This window comes from Chelon labrosus (genome assembly GCF_963514085.1).
Source record: "Chelon labrosus genome assembly, chromosome: 2".
NCBI lineage: Eukaryota > Metazoa > Chordata > Actinopteri > Mugiliformes > Mugilidae > Chelon > Chelon labrosus.
In genome coordinates, this window is record NC_140338.1 from 18493329 (window position 1) to 18515980 (window position 22652).

The 22652-nt window shown below is 42.9% G+C and overlaps 1 protein-coding gene across 1 annotated transcript; it reads left to right on the plus strand.

Annotated features, from left to right (window-relative positions):
- Positions 1–6462: 6462 nt before the first annotated feature.
- On the plus strand, positions 6463–22621 carry pdcd4a (programmed cell death 4a). The gene is made up of 11 exons (XM_084561155.1): positions 6463–6896; positions 12721–13023; positions 13252–13349; positions 16245–16358; positions 16491–16712; positions 17062–17159; positions 18052–18166; positions 19806–19913; positions 20539–20649; positions 20748–20887; positions 21476–22621. Exons 1-11 carry the CDS (start codon positions 6851–6853, stop codon positions 21525–21527), a joined length of 1407 nt encoding a protein of 468 aa, XP_084417281.1. The 5' UTR covers positions 6463–6850; the 3' UTR covers positions 21528–22621.
- Positions 22622–22652: the final 31 nt, after the last annotated feature.

Here is a 22652-nt window from a genome sequence, read left to right on the forward strand (position 1 = left end):
AAATAATGTTGGGAACCGCTGCTTTCCGTTTAATTAGCATCTTAAAAAACGTGACTGTTTATTAATAACTGACAGTTTCTTGAGCTGGAAAAAAAAAAAAAACATATTTAAGAAATGTTTACGAAGAGAAACTGCAGAACAATACATTTTCAAAAGAGCAGCTCCTAAACGTATGTGTTTAGACCGCATTTAATCGGGATATCTTTTGAACTCTGGTTTACAAATACTTAACAGTAAAATATTGAATAGTGTGGATTCTTTTTGTTGTGATTTATTTAGTTTCACAAGCCCAACTCGCTCTGTTTATCAGAGGAAAAAAATGACAGAAGGTGATGGTTTTTGATTAATTCAGTGGGTGTCTTATGTTTTATAAATTGTGTCTTATCTTGCGTCCCTAATGAATAGGGATGCAAACATCGATTTAAACTGGTGGGTGGCAAAGCTTTACAGTGATGTTGTGGTTAAGCATTTTCATATCAGACGTGTATAATTATCTGATTTTGAACAAGGTCCTGGCTGATTGTTGCCGTTTTCGAAAGGCAGCGTGAATCTGATTCCTGCAACGGCGCGTTGTCGAGTCTTTACGAGGCAGACCCTTGAAGCCTAATCTCATCACTGATTATGAATGTAAAAGGTTATGCATTACAACAGAAACATACTGTCAGACTGTTTTTATAGAAATGTGTTATGACTGGAAATCCTCTGGAAGAGTGTCTAAAACATGGAGCAGGATAATTCAAATTGCCAGGTGTGGGCTTTGAGAGGACATTTGTCACTGCAAAGGCGTGCCCGTTATAATGTCAGTCTGTTGAGTAAAGCTTGTTAAATATCAAGGGGGAGTGAAGTCACAGAACAGAGCGTTTTGTGAACTCTGCCGTTACTTCACAGAGTTGGACTGATGTTTCTCTAAAAGCGTCCTGGTGGATCCTGTTTTGTAGAGTCATCTGTTAATGTCCACCAGGCAGCGTCCGTCTCTAAAGAATATATTCTCTGCCTCACTGGGCTGTGATACTATTGACTGAAGCTCTGTACATCCAAGGATTAGTCAGTCCTGCTCTCCGTAGTAGGAATAGCACACATGTACTCTCTTCTAAATTAAGTATCTGTACAGACTGTTCTTGAGAAAAAGTTTTAGAAACAACGAATGTGTCAAACCACACTTTTATACAAGTTTGTCTTGCTGTCGTTCTTATGAGACGAAAGTCTCTGTAGTCCATTGGCTAGAGGACACTTCGCCATGTCTTTAGTGAAAAAGCTGACTTTATTGTATAATACTTGAAGGCAAAGCTTTCAACTAGTTTATAGTTGTGTGGACGGACAACTTTACCTACCTTACCTTTATTTGTCAAAGACATCCTACGTCTTCATATGTGAGTCGAGGGGTTGTTAGAGGGGTTGTGTTGCGGGTTGGCTTTGGTCGTTTTGACATCCTCTGATCATCTCTGTTCAAAGCTCTTGTGCAGTGACTCCTAGGTGCGTCTCAGACTGTTCATCCTCTGCACATATCAAAATAAAAGCCTGTCGGCGGCTAAAGAAAGCGGTCTCTTGTTTCACTAGTTCTAGCTGACATACGTTGTTGATGAAAGTATACGGTGCCTAGATGAGAGCTGATTATCTGTTATCTGGCATTTTAGTGCTAATATGCGAGTGTGTGTTTTCTTTAAATTGTGAATAGTTGTACATCGAATGGGTTTTCTAACCGTGCTTAGCAGTCTCTTTCTAGAATAGACAGTACACGTGAGACTTGCAAAAATAGTATTTAGCAATATTATTCACACTTTTTTTTCCTTATTCTAGTTGATGCTGGTTGATAGGAAATAAACTGTTGTGAAAAAGACATTTACCTCTTTATTACTGATCTATGAGCTGTGCTGGGCAGAGGCCCTTGATTGTACAAACACAGCATTTTAAATGCCTTTGGCTGAAGGTTTCTCCCAAGTGCAAACTCAGATTATCTGGTTTTACCTTAAGCCCCAGTTTGTCTTCGTGTATTACTATTAAGTTTGAGTCACAGGGCAAAGCATCTGTGTTTCTGAATGTTATTGTAGATTGAGTCTGGATGAAATGAGCCTCTTTTCCAGAGACTTGTTATATAAAGTATTTCCCGACTCAACTTATTATTCCAGGCAAACGTGGACCATGCATGCTTGGAACTTTTTTTATGAGGCCCTGATACATGTGCAACATCTTGTATATTCAGAGGTTTTTAGCTGCACGTGAATTTTATTTTGAGTGTAAACCCACTGAGATGAATTGTTGCAGCTTTTAGAAAAAGGGCCAGACAGTCCTTCTGAAAACTGTTGTCTTTTGGTTCCCATTGATATTGACAGACTTTTATGTGAATATACTGTATAATTACCGGACTGTTTGGTCATTTATCTTTATGGATTCTTGTTTGTTCTTGTGGACTTGTGAAACGTCATCACTTGCTGCTCAAGTACTGTTCCAGTTTAAAGTACGCATCTGACCGAGTAAAGTCCCAGTCCGTTTTATCGAGGACGCTTTAGGAGGAACCTTGTGTGGACCTGGGACAGCAAGGTATCCCAGAGCTTGTTCCAGTTAGAGAATAACCACATTGTTTCCACGGAGTCTGGATTTCAGAGTTTAACTTGTCAAGCCTCAACTACCAAGTATGCAACTCTGAAGTTTGAGTACTTGGTGTTGAAACCGCTGATACTATGATGAACTGAGGCTGTTACAGTGTCAGACACTTTCTCTCTTGCTGACTACAAACTCTCACACAGTAGCGGGTTATATCCGTATACGTCAGTCAAGTCAAATGCTTGTTTGAAATGAATGCATTTGAGTTCTCATTTAAATAACTACAGTAAACGGTGAGATTAGTTTATTGCTCTTACTGATTGTCTTAATTATTTCTATATTTATGCCCGTAAAAAGTGTACGTGCAGCATTCTGGGCGCACCCTTTATAAACTTGTTGGGTCGTTTAAACTCTCACAGATGCATGTATTTATTATTTATAATAAAATCTTTTGTGACTTTAGATGATGGATGGATGGTTGGCCACTTAGCTGTGTCTTTAATGCAAAGCTGACTTTATTGTATGATTAAAGACAAAGCTTTCGACTAATTTGTAGTGTGGACAGAAAAACTAAAGACAAAACCTACGTCTTCATTTGTAACCTTCATATGTGAGTCTAAGGATTATTAGAGGCGTTGTGTTGCAGGTTGGTTTTGGTCATGAAGGTCATTTTGGCGTCTTCTGATCATCTCTGTTCAAAGCTCTCGTGCCGTGACTCGTAGGTGCGTCTTGGACTGTTCATCCTCTGCACGAATCAGCGTAAAAGCCTGATGGACATTTTCTTACCTACAGGCTAAGTGGTAATAGTAGATAATGGATGGATGGATTTTATGAAAATAGGAAACAAATATTCTTGCAATTTATATAAAAAAAAGTCTCTCTTGTATTTCATTTATTCTTTTACTGAGGTGAGCAAAGGGGCTGTTACTTACTTTTGAGAAATATGTGTGTGTTTAGCTCTGTGACTCAAATCTACCCCAAGGGGACAAACTGGGGCTAGTTTCATCACGACTGTGATTTCAAACTGAAGCCAGACTCATCTGAGTTCGCTGTACATAGGATGAGTTTGATTTGTTTTGCCTTGTCAGCAGCTACAGACAAAATACCCAGACTCATACCCTCATTGCCACTGTAGGCCAAATCGTGATGTAAGACTGTTACCTCGCTCGAGTTTTGACTGCAAAGGACTGTTTACTTCTCCGTCTGAAGATAGTATTTACTCTATATTTGTACTGATTTTATTTTGTAATTGATGAATTAAAACGTTTAAAAAAAAACAAAACAAGAAGCCCGCATTGGTACAGCTGAAATACTTTGCTAGGAAAAAAAAATTCAACCCTGCTGACAGAAGCGTTCTCCTTTCACTCCTGCAGCAGGATATTTAGCAGTATCTACTGTATATGTGACTTTATGTGGAATTGTTCAGATTAATATTACTGCGACACTTTGTGTATTTTGAGGGTATCCTTGTGCAATTTTACCTGCAGCTCTACGGTGTGTTGTGCGCATGTGTGACAGATTTGTCATCTGTGTCGTTGTGCTGTTCAAATCATTGTCGCTTATTACGAGGCCGGACTTGATGATATTTGTCGATGTAAATACCTGAACATTAAAGTTTGATTTTGTATCACGGTGTATAGCAGAGAGATTTCTGACGCATACTCAGATGTGAAATCTAAACTATTTAGATGCTTTTAAATGTTTGTTTGGTTGCACATTTGCCTGTGCTTTTTGCAGAATGTGGGGCTGTACTTGGGGAACAGTTTCATACATTTGAGGGATTTTTTTTGTGTGTTTTGTTTTCTTTTTATTCATTGTCACTGCTACCATGTTGGACAAGGACATCTACTTTATTCAACAAAAACTGTGGATTTCATGTCAAAATAAATGTGCTACCCAATACTTGTCTGTACGTTTAATCACAGTATACACGTCTTTAGTTATTGTTGCCTGCGGGGCTAACATTCGCCTTTGAGATGCTGACTGACGGGATGAATCATCATGTTGCACTCACACTCAAAACGTCGAGGTTAAAATCTGTGTCCTAGCCCTGCGGACGGCTTCGTCCATCACATGGAGATGCCTACAGCACCCAGGAGAAAAATCTGTAAACTCTTACAAATGTAACCCTAGTTCTATGAAAACGCCCTCTCTGGCGGTCGGAGAACAGAAGCAAAGGAAAGAAAAGTTCCTGGTTAAAAAGCTGCATGCACTGTAATACACACTGACTGCCAAAAGGGGGAGACAAACACTCCTTGCTGTAGCTTTACATAAAAAAATTTGTTTGTGATTTGATTAAAGCACAAGATCAGCCGATAGAGAGCCTCGTGTTGGATCCTGTGTCAAAATCTTTCAGTGAGTTAATTATTTCATTATGCATATGTTGCATAAGAGGAAACGGCTCCTGCACTGAGCTTCAATTGATTTTCTGCCAAAAGCTCCACAGGACCTGCAGCGGTCAATCGGTCAGATCTTTTGACGGGGTGATAACACTGGCAAAAGCATATATAACTCCCATATATGCAAATAAACATAGGGTAAATCTGCACAAATTGGGAAAAACTACAACAACAAAAAAACTTAATTATTGGGACCTTCAAGATCCCTTTTGGACACAGATTAGAGATTACATTTCTCTGTCCATGATTATTACAAACCTAGTGTGGGACAACAGTCATGCCAGTGAGACTATATTCTGAGACACATGAAACAGGGAAGTGGTGACTGCTATGTAAGAAGAAATGTACAGTTGAAGTCAGTAAATTAGTTCCCAGTAAGTAACTGGGAATATCCAAGTGCTGCTACTTTTGCTTTCAGCGCCACCTGGTGGTGTGAATCCAGATGACAAAAACACTTTCATGTCAAGTTTATGACTTCTGGCTGGATAATATTTACATATGAGGCTAGTAGACTAAGAGTGTATGAGGGAAGAGAAGATGACATGTGCAGTAACATATAGGCATCCTTAACCAGGCCAGTGGTGCATTGTGGGTAAGGCCAATGTATAAGCAGAGCAGACAGGTCCTCTCTGCATTAAGAACAGAAAGGTGGACCACCATCAGTCTTACAATCAAACAACAGCTGCTACTTTGTACTCACAAGTACTGTGAGTATTGTGTGCTTAAATAAAAACGCAATCAGAAGTCGAGTTATAAAGTCGTCCTTTTAAGGACAAAGTAAACATAGTGCACAAAATGAGCTTGACACGATTCCATGTTATGAAACTTGTATGAAAAATTACCTAAAGCAGTGGTTTCATTTCTGAAAAATGTGTGCATACACAGAAAAGACATTCAGCTAGTTAAAAAAAAGGGGAAATGTGCAGTTAAATAAAGCAAACAAGGCAAGATTTTAGGCGTAATAAATATAATAAACAATATAATACACAGATAAATTCACCTTTTTGTTTTTCAGAAAAGCTTAGATATTACCATACATATTAAATTATATCCAAAAAAAAGTTTATTTTGGAAAGATTTAGATAATCTTGCTTTATTCATGTGAAATTTAACAACTGAAAGTGTAATATTTGTATGTAATGTAGGTAGGTAATGATGTCTTTGTGTCTAATTATGTTGGGATACCCAGTTTTATTGTATAGAAACTAAAGAAAGTGTAATTAAACATCTCATTAACTCATTCAAAAAAAAAAAAAATATATATATATATATATATATATATATATAAAATCTGACAATAATGAATACATAAGTGAAATACATAGACCAAATGGACCCCCTTTAATGATTTAAACATTTCTTATTATTTTATTTATTTAATTTATTCCGTTTCCTGCTCTCTGATTGGCCAGCGCGGACCAGCACCCACCCCCTCTACTGACCACTCCCCGCCCGCGTTCTCTCCACGTGACTCCGCTCTTGTCGCTCTTGCAAAGTTAAAAACAGACTTTGTTTATCTTGCGGGCCGTTCGATGAAATGCTCTCCGTCTAGTCAACCTGCCTTCCTTTCCCTGTCGTTGTATATTTTTCTTTTTATTTGCTCTTCCCAGCCCCGGACGCTGAGAAGAGCGTTGCATCTCGCTCCTTCACTTCACTGAATCATTTCTAATCTCTTTGCAATTTCACCTTTTCTTTTTTTTTTTTTTTGGTTCTCCTCAGCTGAGGCTCTGCAGCACGAACAACAAAAACAAACACTTCTCCCTCTTATTTAGTGCTGCTTATCAAAAAGACCTAGAATAGACGAGGTTGTCGCCGTGCAGAGCTTTTAGCTGCATTTGTTTACTCAGGGGGGGATCTGTTGCAGTTGAAGGCAGCTCGACAGGAGGAGATTTTTGTTTTTTAATCGAGCCATGGCGACCGAAGTGGATACGTGGTCCTCCGCTCCCAAAGCCGACGGTGAGTGAGTGAATGAATGAATTCAGCCTCTCGGTTGTGTGGTTGTGTGCTGGCGCAGGGCTGCAAGGTGTCAGGGGTTCGCCGCTGGGCCTGCTGGCGTGCTCTGCCCGATCTATTGTCCCTATTGCATGGGATGGGCTGCAGCGCCAGCCATGCTCAACCATGTGCTCCGCTAAAACCACACACACACACTGGCGCACACACACAAACCATAATGTCACACTGGTGGGTGCATCAATCACTGCGCTTCGACGCGGATTTTGCGCAATCGGTGCTGCGTTTGAACCAAACCCCGCGTGCATTTCATTATTATCGCCGTTTTAGACTCCTCGTCTCGGCGGTTGTTTGTCTGCTTTTCACATTTAACCCTTTCACGCTTGTGATTGGTCGAGGCCACGGCGCTCACTTCCGCTTTGACAAGTCGTCGTGCGCAGCTGGCTTTATGTACTTTTCTTTGCAGGCATTTCTTCGACGCCAAACGAGTCGTCGCCACATAAACTGGAGAGCTGCTCGTCACCTGATTTATTTGACTTTAGTTCCGCAATCTTAACGCGTGCGGTGCGACACGTTTTCTGGCTGTTTAAACCTTTATTCAGACTGAGACGCTGCACGGATAAGCGTCTCTTTCCTGTGTGAAATCAGATGTTGCAACAATAAAAAAAAAAAAAAAAATCCTTGCAGAAAGAAAGAAATAACCACCAAGGATCATTTCATTTCCTGCGCCTTCTCCACATCCTCGTGTTAAAGACGTGCACTTTCATGGTGACGGCTTTGATCACTGCACTCTGTGTGTGCGTTTCTTTTATTTTGGATGATGGCAGAGCTCATGGCACACTGGGTTCCGTGCTTTCCTCCCTCAGTCTGGCGCTGACGTCGACATGTATAGCCTCCCATATGAGCCAATAGCAAAGCCTTATATAATCTCTGCGCCTCTGTGTATTAAAACCTTACATAAGAAACGTATTGTTGCACTATTCGTGGGTCACATTTAGCATTTGTCCATGTGTGATCAACGTTTGACGCACCACGTGGTGCGCTACTGGTTATGTTATGGCAGCTTTCTCTGCACAGATGGGCTCTTCTGCATGAACTTGGCTGCTCTCTCTGTATTTTTCTTTTCTCAAGGAGGGGTCAGACCACGCTTGATGGGGCAGCAGCCTGTGCTGATGAGCTGTTGACACACACCGTCACAAGAGCCCATTGTCTGAACTGATAAATAGTAGGTCAGCTTGGACGCAGAGCTCACACAAGAGCAGAAAAGGCATGCAAAGACCATTCAAAACATGGGTCTTTGCAAACGATCGGACTGTAAAGGAGACTATTTCGAATCACGATTCACACCCGACACAGTTTACTCCCAAGTTATTTGATTTTAAAGTCTTAAATGTATGTAAAAGGCATATATCTCATTATTATTATTATTATTAGTATTTCAGATTTAAAGCTATGTTGGGAACTTAACATTCTTCAACTTTACTTTTCATGCACACGCATCGTGCTCACACTTTTAATGTTAAGGCTTCAGTCCTCTACTCGGCTCCATATTTCTGGCATTCAGTGAAAGTACGGTGCCAGTCTCTGCTCTGCGTGAGCATGTAAATAGATGCGTTTTAAATTGGGGGGAAAAAAAGTGATCCGGTCAAGGGCCCTCAGGCTGAGAAGAGCTCCACCTGTGAGAACATTTACATAACTCCTCGGACAAATAAGCGTTAAGAGCATCACGGAGGAAAACCCGCTGCTGTAAATGTCAAGCCAGATCTGTTCGTGGCCCGCCGAGTGCACGTTCTTCTTTCGTTGACCCTTGACCCCGCACACACGCATTCGTGAAAATGTGTTTGCGCACACCGTCCCTTTGCATCAAGTCCCTCGGTTTACAAACCGAACAAGCCGCCCCTGCAGAGTTGTAATTTACGAGCGGAGGTGATTGGCTGGTGATTTAAAAAACGTGTTATCAGACTGTTCACCGAGTACCTCTCTTATCTTTTGCATGCACTTTTTTTTTTATCTGTGTTGTTATTGGGCTGCAGTTGGAGCAATTCAGAAAGCGCAGTCGGCAACTTCCATTAAGTGAATTCACAAAAATATTCATGTCAAAATAACAATATTCCAACTAAGGGGTTTGCATGGTGGACCTGTTGACTGCAGAAAACCCCCTACTTTCTTCCCTCCGCCTTCTTGAAAAGGTCGGTATAGCGACAATTTCGCTAGGTTCTTTCTGACTACAGGGGCTGTTCATGGCTCCTATAATTATCAGAGAAAGTACCCCCTTGCCTTTGCCTCGTCGTGGCAGGAACTGAGAAGGGATGTTTTAGCTCCTGCATCAGTGTGGGTACTTTCCTGGCACAAGAGGAACCTTTAGAGATCAGTCAAACGTGGCACCGACATACGCTGGAAAAGTCGTCACTGCCCTTTTAAAAATGGAACCAAATACAGAGAAATGGTTTTAACAGGTAAGTCCGGCCTTGTGCAGCAGTGCTGTTCGACGTTCCTGACGTTGGACGGTGAAAGTGCAAACGGGACAAAATGCCAGTGATGGCATGCGGTTCTCTGGAAGCTCCCCGGTGCGTAGTTACCCTGAAAAAAAAAAATGCCCAGAACTTTTTGGTGGGGAAAGCACCTGTAATGTTCAAAAGAAGGTGTGTTTCTCCGTCTGATCTGAAGTTTGGGTTTTGGGCGTAAATCTGTACTCCAGCCTCGTGAACTGTGAACTGGTGGCTAGCTGGTACGTGTACAACGTGCAGAGCTGGCTGTAAATTTGCAAAGAAGCCACATGTGGCAGTAAAAACCCCAGCAGAGACGCACCGTTCTCATGACTAATAACAATCCATGTCTTCAGCTTAAAGTGCTTCATTTGCAGGACCCTTATCAAGGCAGGAATAATGTCATATCCAAAAATAGTGACATTTTGAATGATCCCGTTTGACAACTTGTGTATTTTATTTGTGGTGCATGTGCTGACAGTTCCCGAGCTTCTGTTGCTGCTGTTTAGACCTTATATTTGAGACGTGTTTTTAAGTAAGAGTCTGTCCAAGTCTCCTTTTCATTAAATGAATTGACAGTTAAACCCCAAACAGGCCCACGCCCTTTTCTCCTGTCGTTGATAACCACAACGGTACGATATGCAGATGGGCTGTTCTCCACTTGCTCCCTTTATCCTGGTGCACATCATGGACTGTATGCCGCGGATGGTTATTTGAACTAAGAGGACATCTCATTCAAGACCGTGCAGCTGTGACTGCTTGTGAAAAATACAGATTTCCAGTATTTAGACCACATTTAAGGAACAAATTCACTTTTTTTTTTTTTTTTTTGTCCCTCCACGTGTCCAGCCCTTGTGTGTGTGCACACTGGACCACGCACAGTTTGCACAGTACACTAACTTTTGAGTATCCTCAAAGGTTATTGTACTGTGCAGTTTGCTCGCAGTCTCGGATTTGTCACTGTCTCTTGTGCACAGTGATTTATCAGTCGGTCTAAATTAAAGGCCTGCTGGCAAGTAAGTGGAGGTTTTGAGACGGGAAATGTGAAACAAATCTGTGCTATCGGCTTAAAAGTGGCTTAGAAAATTCCCTGCAGACGTTATTAAGACGTCTGGAGAGGCGCTGCTTTGCATGCACAAATGTGATTTACATTCTAGTGCTGTGCAACATGTTCCTCTTCAGACATATTGCTAAAGGAATCTCAGTGCTGCGTATTGACACGTACGCCTTTAAGAACTAGTTCTGTCCCTGGCGAGTAAACCTCTGACCTCCTTCTCATTCATAAACACTGCTACTGTACGGATACCCAAAACTAAACACCTCAACGTCGCCTGTTCACATTCGCTGGCTGTGTAAACCTCCCACACAGCACGCAGGGTCCAGGTCCCGCGCCTGGCTCTCTCTGTGCTAGCTGGTTAACTGCGGGGGCGGTTTTGAGAACCGTCATGGCAGCTCTGGTAGGCGTGCAGCGTTAAACACAACAGTGCGAGCCTGTTGACGCTGCTTTATGGGGCCCGTGACACACAGACCTACTGTTGGTAAAGTAAACCCTTTAAAGGAGCGCTCTCGGTAATTGGGGCCGAGCGCTGGCGTTGCGGGGCCACATGGTCTCGTTCGTGTTCGAGAAGTCAGTCAAGCGCGGCTGCACTTCGTTGAGCTTGTTTTGCAACGTCTTGGCAAACTGCACATTCTGCCTTTTCGTTTCTCTGCTCTCTTCCAGTTGGCCAGTTGTGCGTTTGGCACGCTGCCATTGGTTAGTTCCTAATTTACTGCCCTGGCAGGCCCCGTGGCCTACTTTGGGGAAGGAGGTGGAGCCGAAGGAGGAGATGACACATGGTGGGCTGTTTACAGACTTTTGAAGGCCAAGGGTGTGGTGCTGCTCCGACTACAACAGGTTAATTCAGGGAGGTGTCCTGCTTTTAGCTCAAAGGTGCTTCCTTTCCTTTGTTGTTTTGCATTGAGCTGACTGAGCTCTACTGTTTGCGCAGCTTTTAAATCGGCATGTTAATTGTGTTGCACTAGTGTGCATCTGTAATAAGTAGCTGATACTTGGAGCAGCCCTTTGGTTTTGCTTTGTAGACTGTAAGTTTTACCCGCGGCCATATGTCCTCTCTCCTCCCTCTGCATATTTCCTACATGTCCTCTGATCTATAGGCCCTCAGACTGCCATTTGGAGCCACGCTTGAGGGATCTAAGTATTCATTACACCCTCACACATTCCTCCTCCTGCTTTCCGTCTCTCCTACAGCCCCGTCATGTGACCGCTCCCGGACCCAACCATGCCATATGTAGTCAGGTCCAGTCTAGCTGCGGGGCGCACAGATCGCGAGAAGACGGAATTAAAAAAAAAAAAAAAAAAAAAAAAACACTTGTGTCAGCATTTCTCCAGCATGTGTTCCCCCTCGCTCCTCCCACGCCTGCAGCGGCGCTCCGGTCCAACTTGTTGTTTTGTTGTGTCTCTTTCTCTCCACACTTGCAAGAGGCAACCTGAGTTTAGGTCCCCCCAAACACGACAGCGTTTCTGTACTCCCACCTTGTGTCTGCCGGCAGAGCTGGTGAGTGTCGTGGGGTGTGAATTCGCGCTGCCATCGTCCCGTGTTATGTTTTGGGTGTTGTGCGACCTTTGGCCTGCTGTGCAAAACACCGCCGTGGCACACGGAGGCGGGTGTAATGCACGTTGTCAGAGAGCATTGTTTTCATGCCTGAGCTGGTGTGCTCTCAGTAGTGGAGAGGTGTTTGGATCTATTTGCAAAAAAAATCGTAAAATGAGTCCAAACTACGTAATGTGCCAATAAAATCTGGTGGGTGTGAAGTAAATCCTGGAACACTGGTTGGTTGAATATTAACTTCGTACCAGAATGTGTTTTGCAGAGAACATGCCTGCCTTAGTTTTGTATCAGGGCTGCGGCAATACGTTTTTTTCCTCCCTTTTAATAAACATTCAGCTGCTCAGACTAAATCACTTATCTGCGTTGTGTGTAGGAGTGTACTCACACAAGATGAGCACTCAAACTACATGCATGAAACTATGTGCACACATGTTCCAGAGTAATACGGCCTGACTTCCCTGCAGTGGAAGATAATTTTAAAAAGTCTTCCCGCAATCTTTAAAGTGCACTGTTGCGTTAGATATTGTTGAATCATCATCGCATCTGGAATTCAACAGCCCAGATCAAGCCAAAAAAAAAAAGAGCACAGACAGGGTTGTCCACATACTTTTGGCCATTTGACATCTCAAGTGATTTGTGCGCAGCAAACGTGATCTGCAGTGTTTTGTTATTGTGCTCCTCTGGCGCAGTTCGATCTGTAAACTCTCCCGACTCGCCTCTCCTCTCCTCTCGCAGGGATGTTTTCCCTCGAGAACAACCTGGCGGAGGCTCCCCACCCCTACAGCGACGACGAAGACGGCCTGAACGAGGCCGAGGTGAACGGCAACTGGACGCCCCAGGAGAAGGCGCTCCACGAGGCGCGTCTCAAAGCCAAAGCCAAGCGCCGCCTGCGCAAGTCCTCGTCCCGCAACTCCACCAGCGAGTCCTTCTCCGAGTCGGGAGATGTGGCGGGAGGCGACCCGCACAGCCCGAAGGGCAAAGTCAACACCAACGACCGCAAGTCGAGGACGGGCAAAGGCAGAGGCCTGCCAAAAAAAGGTAAAGCTTTGTGGAGGTTTATGTTAAACTTCCATAAGTCAAACAGAAAAAGTGTTTAGCGGGTTCCTGGACGCAGGACATGAAACTGCTCATTTGTATATGCTGTATATAGTGTTTTATTTTATTTTTTTTCTATTATTAGCTGCACAAACTATGTTCGGAGGAATGGCTCTTTCAGGAATGCTTCTGGTGAGCTGCTCTTACATTTTTGTTGCTGCCTGTCTTCAGGTGGGGCAGGCGGTAAAGGAGTTTGGGGGGCTGCTGGAATGGTTTATGAAGATGAAGAACCTGATGTACGGGATCCAAACTACGATGAATCTTCTCAGGTGAGTGAGTCCAACGCTGTCTCTCTGGAGTTTGGACAGTTGGTACACGGATGCAAGATGCAAGCTGATCTTGACAAGTTATAAAAAAGAAAATATCCAACTTTGAGGAAGGACACCTATAGATGAATAAACGGTTTAATTTTCTCATTTAAAAGAATTGTTTTATTTCTTAGCCTGGGTGGAAGTTTCAGATTTTGGCAGCCTGAACACAAACAGTTTTTTTTCCCCCCAGTGACGAGCGAGCGTCACCAGCAGAGGTTAGGTCAGCGGTGTTGTCGGTGAAGCGGCAGACCTGTTGTGTGGAGCAGTTTTTTTTGTTCCAAAGAGGCCCGCTGATCAAAGCTGTGGGCTGAATGGGATGGTACCTTTTATGCCCTGTGTCGCGCAAACATGCTGATGAAACACTGTCCATAAAAGAAGCTTTGGAACAAGATGATGTTTGTGCTCATTCAGACAACACGGATATATACACTCTACTATCACAGTGTTTTGCTCTCTAGTGTTGAATACGGCGTGGTGTATAAATATACACAAAGTATTGGATTACCTCCTAGACAATCATTTATTTGTACCCCTGGGGTCAGTTCGTGCCAAACTTACAGACTTGCGTCACTCAGCCAAGATATTAAAACCACTAACTGGTGAAGTGAATAACATTGATTATCTCATTACGATGTAATTTTCTTCTGGGAAACCTTGCATTTATGTGGATGTTTATTTGATATGTGCCTCCACCTGGACACTGGTGCACACCAAGCCCACCCAACAGCTTTTGGGGGATAACACTGGCACTCTGACTGGTCTGGAGCAGCCTCACACAAAACTGAGATGAACTCTGTGATCTGACAGCTTTCTGTCAGAAACGGCATGATCTGCGATTTCAGCATTTTGAACAACAGTAGCTCCTCTGTTGGATCCATAGACTGTACATAAATATGGACAATGCGTCCCCACTTCCTTGCATTAGCCAAACTGATGCTATTTTCCCGGGGGATACGGGCAGCGCCATCTTTCGAGTTTGGAGCCAGAGTCTGCGGTCTGAGAGTGGAGCCACATGGAGCTTAGTTATCGATGACCCGACCACGCGTCCTCCAGACTCACTCGCGTTTTTGTTTAATTAGTTCTGCCCGCTGCGCTACCTCCACCAGTTACAAAGAAATGTTGGATTATACACTGCACTTATTTATTTTTCCCCAACTCTCACAGTCCTACCGGACTGCTTCGCATGGTGGTTGTCATGGCAACTTGTAGTCGTCATGATGTCACATCCTGTTTCTATAGCATCAGATAACTAAATTAAATAAATTTGACGCTTGAGTATGAATCAGTAATATATTAACTACCTAAATTGACAGAAACCATCCTTGCAAAAACTTTGACACTGAGACCACCGAGACCAGATGCTCTGTTAATTCACTTGGTCATAATGTTGTGGCTGATCAGTGTACAATTAATGTAAAAAAGGGCTTTAAAAATACGGAATTTGAGTACTCTTGAATACTCAAGGACCCAGCAGTGGAATAGTACAAACAGTCATTTGGAACAATAAGTACAGGAAGTTTGGGATTTGTTTGACATTTGGACAAACATATGATCAACGTAAGACCAGGCCCCTACAGATACACATGATGTACTGGAACACTCGCACAATTGAACAAAAACGGCAATTGATGTCTGGGGGGAACCTTAAGGAAGCCCTTTCCGTACCCCTTCATTTCTTCTTTTTTAACCAATGTCCACTTGTGGTTCATCTTCAGCTTTCACACAGATTCCGTCACAGACACAGCTGTCCTGTCCCTGAGGCAGCGAATCAACTCCAATCCCTAACATTTCCTCCTCCACCATGCTTCAGTTAGTAGGTGGTTTATCTTCTATTAATCCTCGCAGAACACATTGTTCCAAAATACCTCGTATTTTTCTTTACATACATTTGCAAAGTGCGTTGCTAGTTTTGCTCTAATGTTCTTTTTGGAGCGTCCTGACACAGATCTGAGGCAGGTCAAAGCTGTTCTTCATTGTAGAGGTGAGCGCTTTGACACATACACGTGGCGAGAGTTGCCTGCTGATCACGAACATGATGAATCACAATCTTAAAACGCCAATACTCACATGATCGTTCGGTCCAGATGGCCCCGTCCCATCAGAGTTTTCAATCTTTAACCCCGTTAAACTGTGGTCACGGCTGAATGCCGAGTGGGAACGGCGCTTCTGTCAGTGAAAGGCTGATAAGAACTTGGGATTGGCTCAGAGATGGCAGTGTGATTTGGCCTTGGCTGTTAGTGGAAAGATGTTTAGCGTTTTCGGGAACTGGGGCAGAGCGATACAGGAAAAATAGACGGTGCATGTGTAGACTTTGAGTCAGACCCAGTGGATCACCTGATTTCTGGGGATTTCTGAATGATACGGGTCAACCCGTTCTGGGGAGAGTGACAAAATGTCAGATAGTATCTCTGCTGGGTGAACTGCAGCGTACTTGAATGACTCCTTTGTCCTCCTCTTTGTCAAAGCCTATTATTTAGGTTCATTTCTTTTTTCATTTTTTAATACAGTTACTCATACTTTTCTCAGGATTTTATTTGTTGATTCACTCTGTGCTAATATTGATTAAGCCTTACCTGGATGTTCGTTGTACTTTTACTTGTATGTTTTAACTGGCATTAACGAATGGAAGTGTTAAAGTCACTAGACTGCAGTTTCGTGTCAATTAAAAGCCTTTACCTTGCATATTTTAGATCAGATGTTTTAATAATAGGTGATGGCCCTAAATGAGTTGTTTAAATTTCAACGTGTTGTTGTGGAAGGAAGACAATGAGAAATGTTAAATGCTAAAAAGTGTGAAGCTGATTTTATGTAAACCTAAAAATATTCTGACAATGTGTCTGTGTCTTTCCGCAGGGGGACACGGTTTATGCAACTGTCGTGCCAGAGGTAGACGAGAGGGAACTAGAAAAAATGGTCAACCCAATTGTACAGGAGTACTTCGAACATGGAGACACAAAGGAAGTCCAGGTAAAGCGTTTAATTAACATAAACCGCAACATCTTCCTTTAGCTCCGCGTATGCTGACCAGGAATCATAACGGGGCCCTCACACCCACGGATCATTAGATCAGTAACGGCACATTTTCCCTCCTCCTGTCAGATGCTGCTGAAGGGCCTCAACCTGGGCCCACACAAGTACGAGTTCTCCTCTTTTGCCGTGTCCCTGTCCCTCGAAGGCAAGGCCAGCCACAGAGAGCTGACCTCCCGCCTGCTGTCTGATCTGTCGGGCAAGATGCTGTCACAAAGTGACATGGCCCGGGCTTTCGACAAGACGCTCAAAGAGCTGCCAGACCTCATCTTGGACACACCGGAGGCTCCACAGGTAGAGTGGGAGGGGAAAGTAGCAGTCAGAGCTGTGGCTCTGTAATTACAGTGTGTGCCCAAGAGGGTGGAGAGGCACGACAGAGCTTGACTCGCATAAAAGATTCATTTGTTTTTCTTTTCTTTTTGCCTTTGTGAAGCCCGACAACCGCTGTGCCAATCTAATAAATGAGATTTTATCAATTTAGTGGGGTTCATTTTTGTAATTGCTCAAAGAAAACATTTGAGTTTTTCAAGTCTGTGATGCCACACAGTGATGTGGGGGTCTCGAAAAATTCCATTTATGAAGACGCTGTCACGTGTTAAAAGATGTTTTTTTTTTTTTTTTTTTTTTTCTTCTTTTCTTTCAGATGTTGGGTCAGTTCATTGCCAGAGCCATAGCCGACCACGTCCTCCCCATGTCCTTCCTGGACTGTTACAAGGGCAAAGTGGACTGTGAGCATGCCAGGTGAGACGAGCAGAGCTGAAATTAACATTGGGGGATGCCTCGATCTGAAGTCTCATACTTTGCTCTACGTAATCTTTTGTTTGTGCTAAAAATTTCTGCAGCATGGAACTATTTAAAATTGGAAAACAAAAGCATCCATTTACCATGCAGTGTGAGCAATTTATGAGTGGAGTAACAGAGCTGCGTGCAATACGATTTGATATTGACTTTACTTGGGAGGATCACGCGGATGCACTAAACATATTTTAGCTTTTTTTTCTCTCTGTGTGAATTATTTACACGTACCTTAATCCATCTGATGGAATGACGCCATCCACAAACAGTTAACTACTTCGCCCTTTACCTCCTTTACCTGTTTGTTTTGCAAAGTAGTGTGCACAAAGAGAAATGCTTCAACCGGCGCTGCTGGAGCCGAAGCAGCACGACAGTGTCGGTGTGATATAGCTGTAGCTAATGAAGAGAGAGAGACGTGGAGGAGGAGGAGGAGGAGGAGGAGGAGAAGGAGGAGGACAGGCCAGGCCAGCCAGCTATCACCACAGATAGAATCTAATTCCGTTGGAAACGCTCAACTTGAATACATTTAGTTTACTCCGGTTGCTCCAGCGCTGCAGTGAAGCAACACACACAATAATAGCTCTGCAAGACAACCTTGCAGAGCTATTATTGTCAAACACATGCATGAATTGATTTAATAATATTAATGAAGACGCCAGTAAATGGACGGACCAGACCAGGACGTAGTACCTGCAGGTGTTTAGTATTAAATCGGGGCTAAAAAAGAAAAACTTGAGCAGGGCATCTCTAATGCATCACAAGGCAGGCTAAAGACAGGATTGTGTGTTTTGTTCAAAATGTCGGTAATATTAATTGAGCTTGTATTTTTTTCTTTCAGAGTGGCTTTAGACCGTGCCGAGGTTCTGCTCACCATGAAGAGGGAGATGGTTCGTCTGGATAACGTGTGGGGGGTTGGTGGAGGTCTGAGACCTGTCAAACATCTCGTCAAAGAGGTACGCAAAGAGGGACCGAACGGGTGGAATACATCAGAGGAGCCGTTCATCTGTTTCACAATGATTTCAAACGCTTCTAATAAGCAAGTGATAGGCAGTTTGTATTGACAAGCTCTGTCAGCTTGAGATTACGTAATATAAACAGAAGGCAAAAATGCATGCTGGGTAAAGAGCCGCGGGCCAGACCTCTGCTATGTTGCTTTGTCAGCAGAGCCTCTTTCTCCCCTGAGAAGTGGGAATTGCAAAAAAAAAAAAAAAACAAGTGCACAGGAGGGGCCAACGCAAATACACACGACAGCTTTCAACTGAAATACGGACCAAACACTGGCTGTGTTTATGGGTGCGGACTAGTATGCAAGTTACATTTGTGATCTTTAAAAGGAGTGTCAGCGTGGGCTCAGTTACAGTACATTTCCTGCCTGATTGTGCAGAGATTAAGAGAGTAGTATAGTCTCCTAAAGGAGGTGGAAGTCCACACACCTCTCCCTCTCTTGTCTCTATAGTTGGAACCTCTTTTCATCCTTTCATTTTCTTCATCTCCCTCACGACCGTACTTGTCCATATCACACGTCTCCCTCCGCACCCCCCCCCCCAGGCTAAGTGAATTGGGCCCAGAGCTGAGTCAGAAGCGTCGGTCCGGCTCACGCAGTGTTTTTTGAGCATCTTACATCAATCACGCTCTTCCAGATCTCAAGTGGTATGACTAATTGGTCCGTAAATAGGATAAAGTAAAACAGTGCTTGTTGATGTACGTGCAGCTTAGAAGTGAGAGTGACACAACCATGTCTGATTTTAAAAAAACAAAAAACAAACAAAGCACAATTACCAGTGGCTTATCACTGGTACGTCAGACATGTGTGTGTCAGGTTTTATTTCCTGATCAGGTCATGTCATTACTGGATTAATATACTGTAGCTTGATTAAAATAATTCAGAGAGGTGGTATTGAGTGGTCTATTCTAGATTATGACAGAAATAAAAGACTTGTTTCTGATTTAAAGCAGAACCGATTGTCCTAGACGGTTTGTTACAGACTCATTGGAGAAGTTGTTCTTCTGTTTGGAAAGAGGCAAACACTTTCAAAAAAGGTTTGGCAGGGGAACCACACGTCCATCGCCCTCTATCACGGGCTGTCTTCAGCCATTGTTGCTCTGATGAACAGTCGCTCCTTGCTGCCGTCACACCAGCCGGTTTAGTTTCTCACAGAAGGCCGGTTGGTCTGGCTACGAGCGCCGCAGCTTGTATTACAAGGTAGTATCAGCACAATCAAGACCTTCTTTGGGGTTTTTCCATCAATAAATGTTCCACACTCGGAAAAGGTTTTCAGAGTAATTAAGACTATTTATAACTTCAGTGTACATGCACATTTTCTGGCAAAAGCCTTCCAGGAAAGTAGGTGGAACGTTTTCACAATAAACTCGTATGGACCCTAATGAAGCCCATACTATACTGCTCTGTTTATTATTGATGTATGCATCAATATGCGTGGTTGCTTTGACTTCCTCCAAATTTAGTTTGTCAAATGCAGGTTAATAAACCTTAATGCACTGTTGCATCTCCAGCTCATATTGGAGACAAAGATACCGGGAAATCATCAATCCACTCAAGCGGCAACTGTACATTTGTGTTTGTTGTTCCAGATGAACCTTCTGCTCAAGGAGTACCTGATATCAGGAGACGTGTCGGAGGCGGAGCACTGCCTGCGGGACCTGGAAGTCCCTCACTTCCACCATGAGCTGGTCTATGAGGTATCAAAGATTTAATGTTTTAATTGTTTTCTCTCCCTGGCCTCTGGGCAAAGTAAACTGATGAGCAAAAAAGTGAAATAAATCTCTGCAGTGACTGTGCAGAGCCACTTGTGTTTTCTGCCAAGGACAATGTGCGTTTGGCAGCGACTCTCACAGTTGCAGTACATGTATTTGCAAAGCTCGGTCCAAATCAATCTGCCCGTTGTGTAATTATATACAGATGATTGGTTCGCAGGTTTCCAATTCACACGCATTTAACAAAGTCAGATTTGTTATCGTGGGTTTTCTGTTTGAAATTAGACTGGGGACAAACATGTTGCAGTTAAAACTGATTATATTAATATGAAGTGATAAATTTGTACGTTGTGCACTTGTTTTATTCCACTGAACACACATAACCACAAAGGAAAAGGCAAATCTTTATTTTTTTATATTTAAGTGTTGCACTCATTTCATGTTGTAAGCCCAACTGGTGGTAATTACCTCAACACTGCCATCATGTGGTTAAATGCTCAGCTTACATGTCTCTACATTAATTCTGCTCATATTTGACTTGTTGACTAAACGATGGCATTTGAGCGAGGAGGGCATGTTTCTCATCCTTACCCATCACGTTGTCTCTCAGGCTATAGTGATGGTGCTGGAGTCGAAGGGGGACACTGCCAGTCACATGATGATGAAGCTGCTGCAGTCCTTCTGGAAAACAGGCCTCATCACTGTGGACCAGATGAACAGGGTTAGCCCCTTTTTTTTCACGCTAAAGCAAATATTAAAAACTCACTGACGAACATCATCTCATAACACTGCTCATGTTTATATGTCGTTTTCATGCAGGGTTTCCAGCGTGTCTATGACGAACTCCCTGAGATCAGCCTTGATGTGCCGCATGCTCACTCCATCATGGAGACCTTTGTGGACCTCTGCTACCAGGAGTCTGTCATCACCAAACAGCTGAGAGACGCCTGTCCCTCCAGGTTAGTTGGGAGTTAACCGCTTTTTGTTTGTTATTTTTTGCAGATGGCAACTAGACATCTGTTATGTAATTTTTATAGCATTTATTCATATAAATCTAAAGCAGTCTGTTTAAAAATTGTCTCAAAAGAATATATCGAGATATATATCGTACATTTGATTCATGATTTTTGCTCCATGTCGCCCAGCCCTAGCGTACGGTCATAGTTGAGCATCTGTGGCCCCGCGCCGTTGGCACTAACACGGCTGCCGTCTGTGGCTCTTCAAGCTTTTCATCCTTTTAAGCATGTTTACCTTCTTACGGTGCCTGCTTATGAGAGATTACTTTAATTGGCTGTTGAGCTTAGCAAACCAGTTCACGGCATTGCAACTACCGTGTGTTCAGTTGCAAATATTTGATCTAGGTACAAATCAGACTTTCAGGTGGCCTCTGTTTGAGCGTTTAGAATACTAATTGGTCAAATTAATTCATTGTTGGACTTTATCTTTTCCCATACTCTTTATATATTAAAATATATGAAATATAACTAGCCTTAGTATTGTGAGCTGCACACTATTTATTCTAACATGTCTTAAACTTTCTCCACTAGAGGGCGGAAGCGTTTTGTAAGTGAAGGAGACGGAGGGATGATCAAGAACTAATCCACAAGAGGAAGAGGATCAAGAGGAGGGGAAGGAGGAGGAGGAGGAGGGTGTCCACTGGTTTTCGCACCCTGTTTCTGCTTCAGCATGTCTCTCTGAAACTGGGCATGCCTGCAGTCTAAAGTTTCCTTGTCCCTCTCCTGATAATGTTGTCATCACACAAACCAGCGTTGACGTTCGGTGAAAGCAAACTGAGGGGTGGCCTCGGCGTTCAGTTACCTTCATCTTGTTAGTCACTGTCTTTGACAATTGTTGTCTTCTTTTTTTTTCTTTTTTTTTTGAGAAGAATATTGTGTATTTCTGGGGTTCATGCGACCCTCTTGCCTCAGTCATTGCAACCTGTGTGTCGAGATTATTTCAGAAAGTCAGAGAGTGGCAGAAAGACAAGTGGACAGGATGGGTTTTGTGGGAGATAAATTGTTTTGTTTATTTCTTTTTGTCTCTTGCTTTGTTTCACCCGTTTACATGTCTCTTTCTTTTGGGGGCAAAAAGCACTTAAATGATGGAGCATACTCTGCACCCAGGGAGCACTTGTCAATGTAGCTCGACAACAAGGATCTAAACCGCTTTATCTTCTGCTGCAAAGGATTTGATTCATGCTTTGTAACTTTCGATTCAAGTGGTTCAAATTTATAAATGGCGCTTATTGTTTTTTTTTTTCTTTGAATATTGGTCACTGAGGCCGAATGTTTACTTTGTAAAGCAGCAGTCAAGGCAAGAGGTGCTAGGGAACTGTTTGGGTGTTTATTTGGGATATGCATTAGGGCCTACATTCTTGGGGAGCCATTTCTAAAAAATAAAAAATCTGAATGAATTAAGGGGAGTTGTGTATAATGGTAATCAAACGAGCAATATTTTGAACAGTCTTGCGAATGAGACTACACATGGTCGGCAGGTGATTTCTGGACAGATGACCTTTAAAAACGAAGCCAAACCTGCTGTAGAGAGCATCTGGAAATTCTTATGTTTGTGACAAGGCAACCTCCGTTTCTCTTGGAAGACAAGTTTGTTATTCTGCTCCAGTGTAACAGTTTTACATGTTGACCAAAGTTATAATAAATATATTTCATTCATTAAAAAGGCAACGAATTCAAGTTTCTGTATTTTCTTTTGTTGTTGTTTATT

Excerpts from the sequence above, each read along its gene's own strand:
- pdcd4a (XM_084561155.1), top strand. The coding sequence starts at position 6,851 with ATGGCGACCGAAGTGGATACGTGGTCCTCCGCTCCCAAAGCCGACG. Across the intron at positions 16,713-17,061 it reads ACACACCGGAGGCTCCACAG|ATGTTGGGTCAGTTCATTGC; the intron begins GTAGAGTGGGAG and ends CTTTTCTTTCAG. Across the intron at positions 18,167-19,805 it reads TCAAACATCTCGTCAAAGAG|ATGAACCTTCTGCTCAAGGA; the intron begins GTACGCAAAGAG and ends TTGTTGTTCCAG.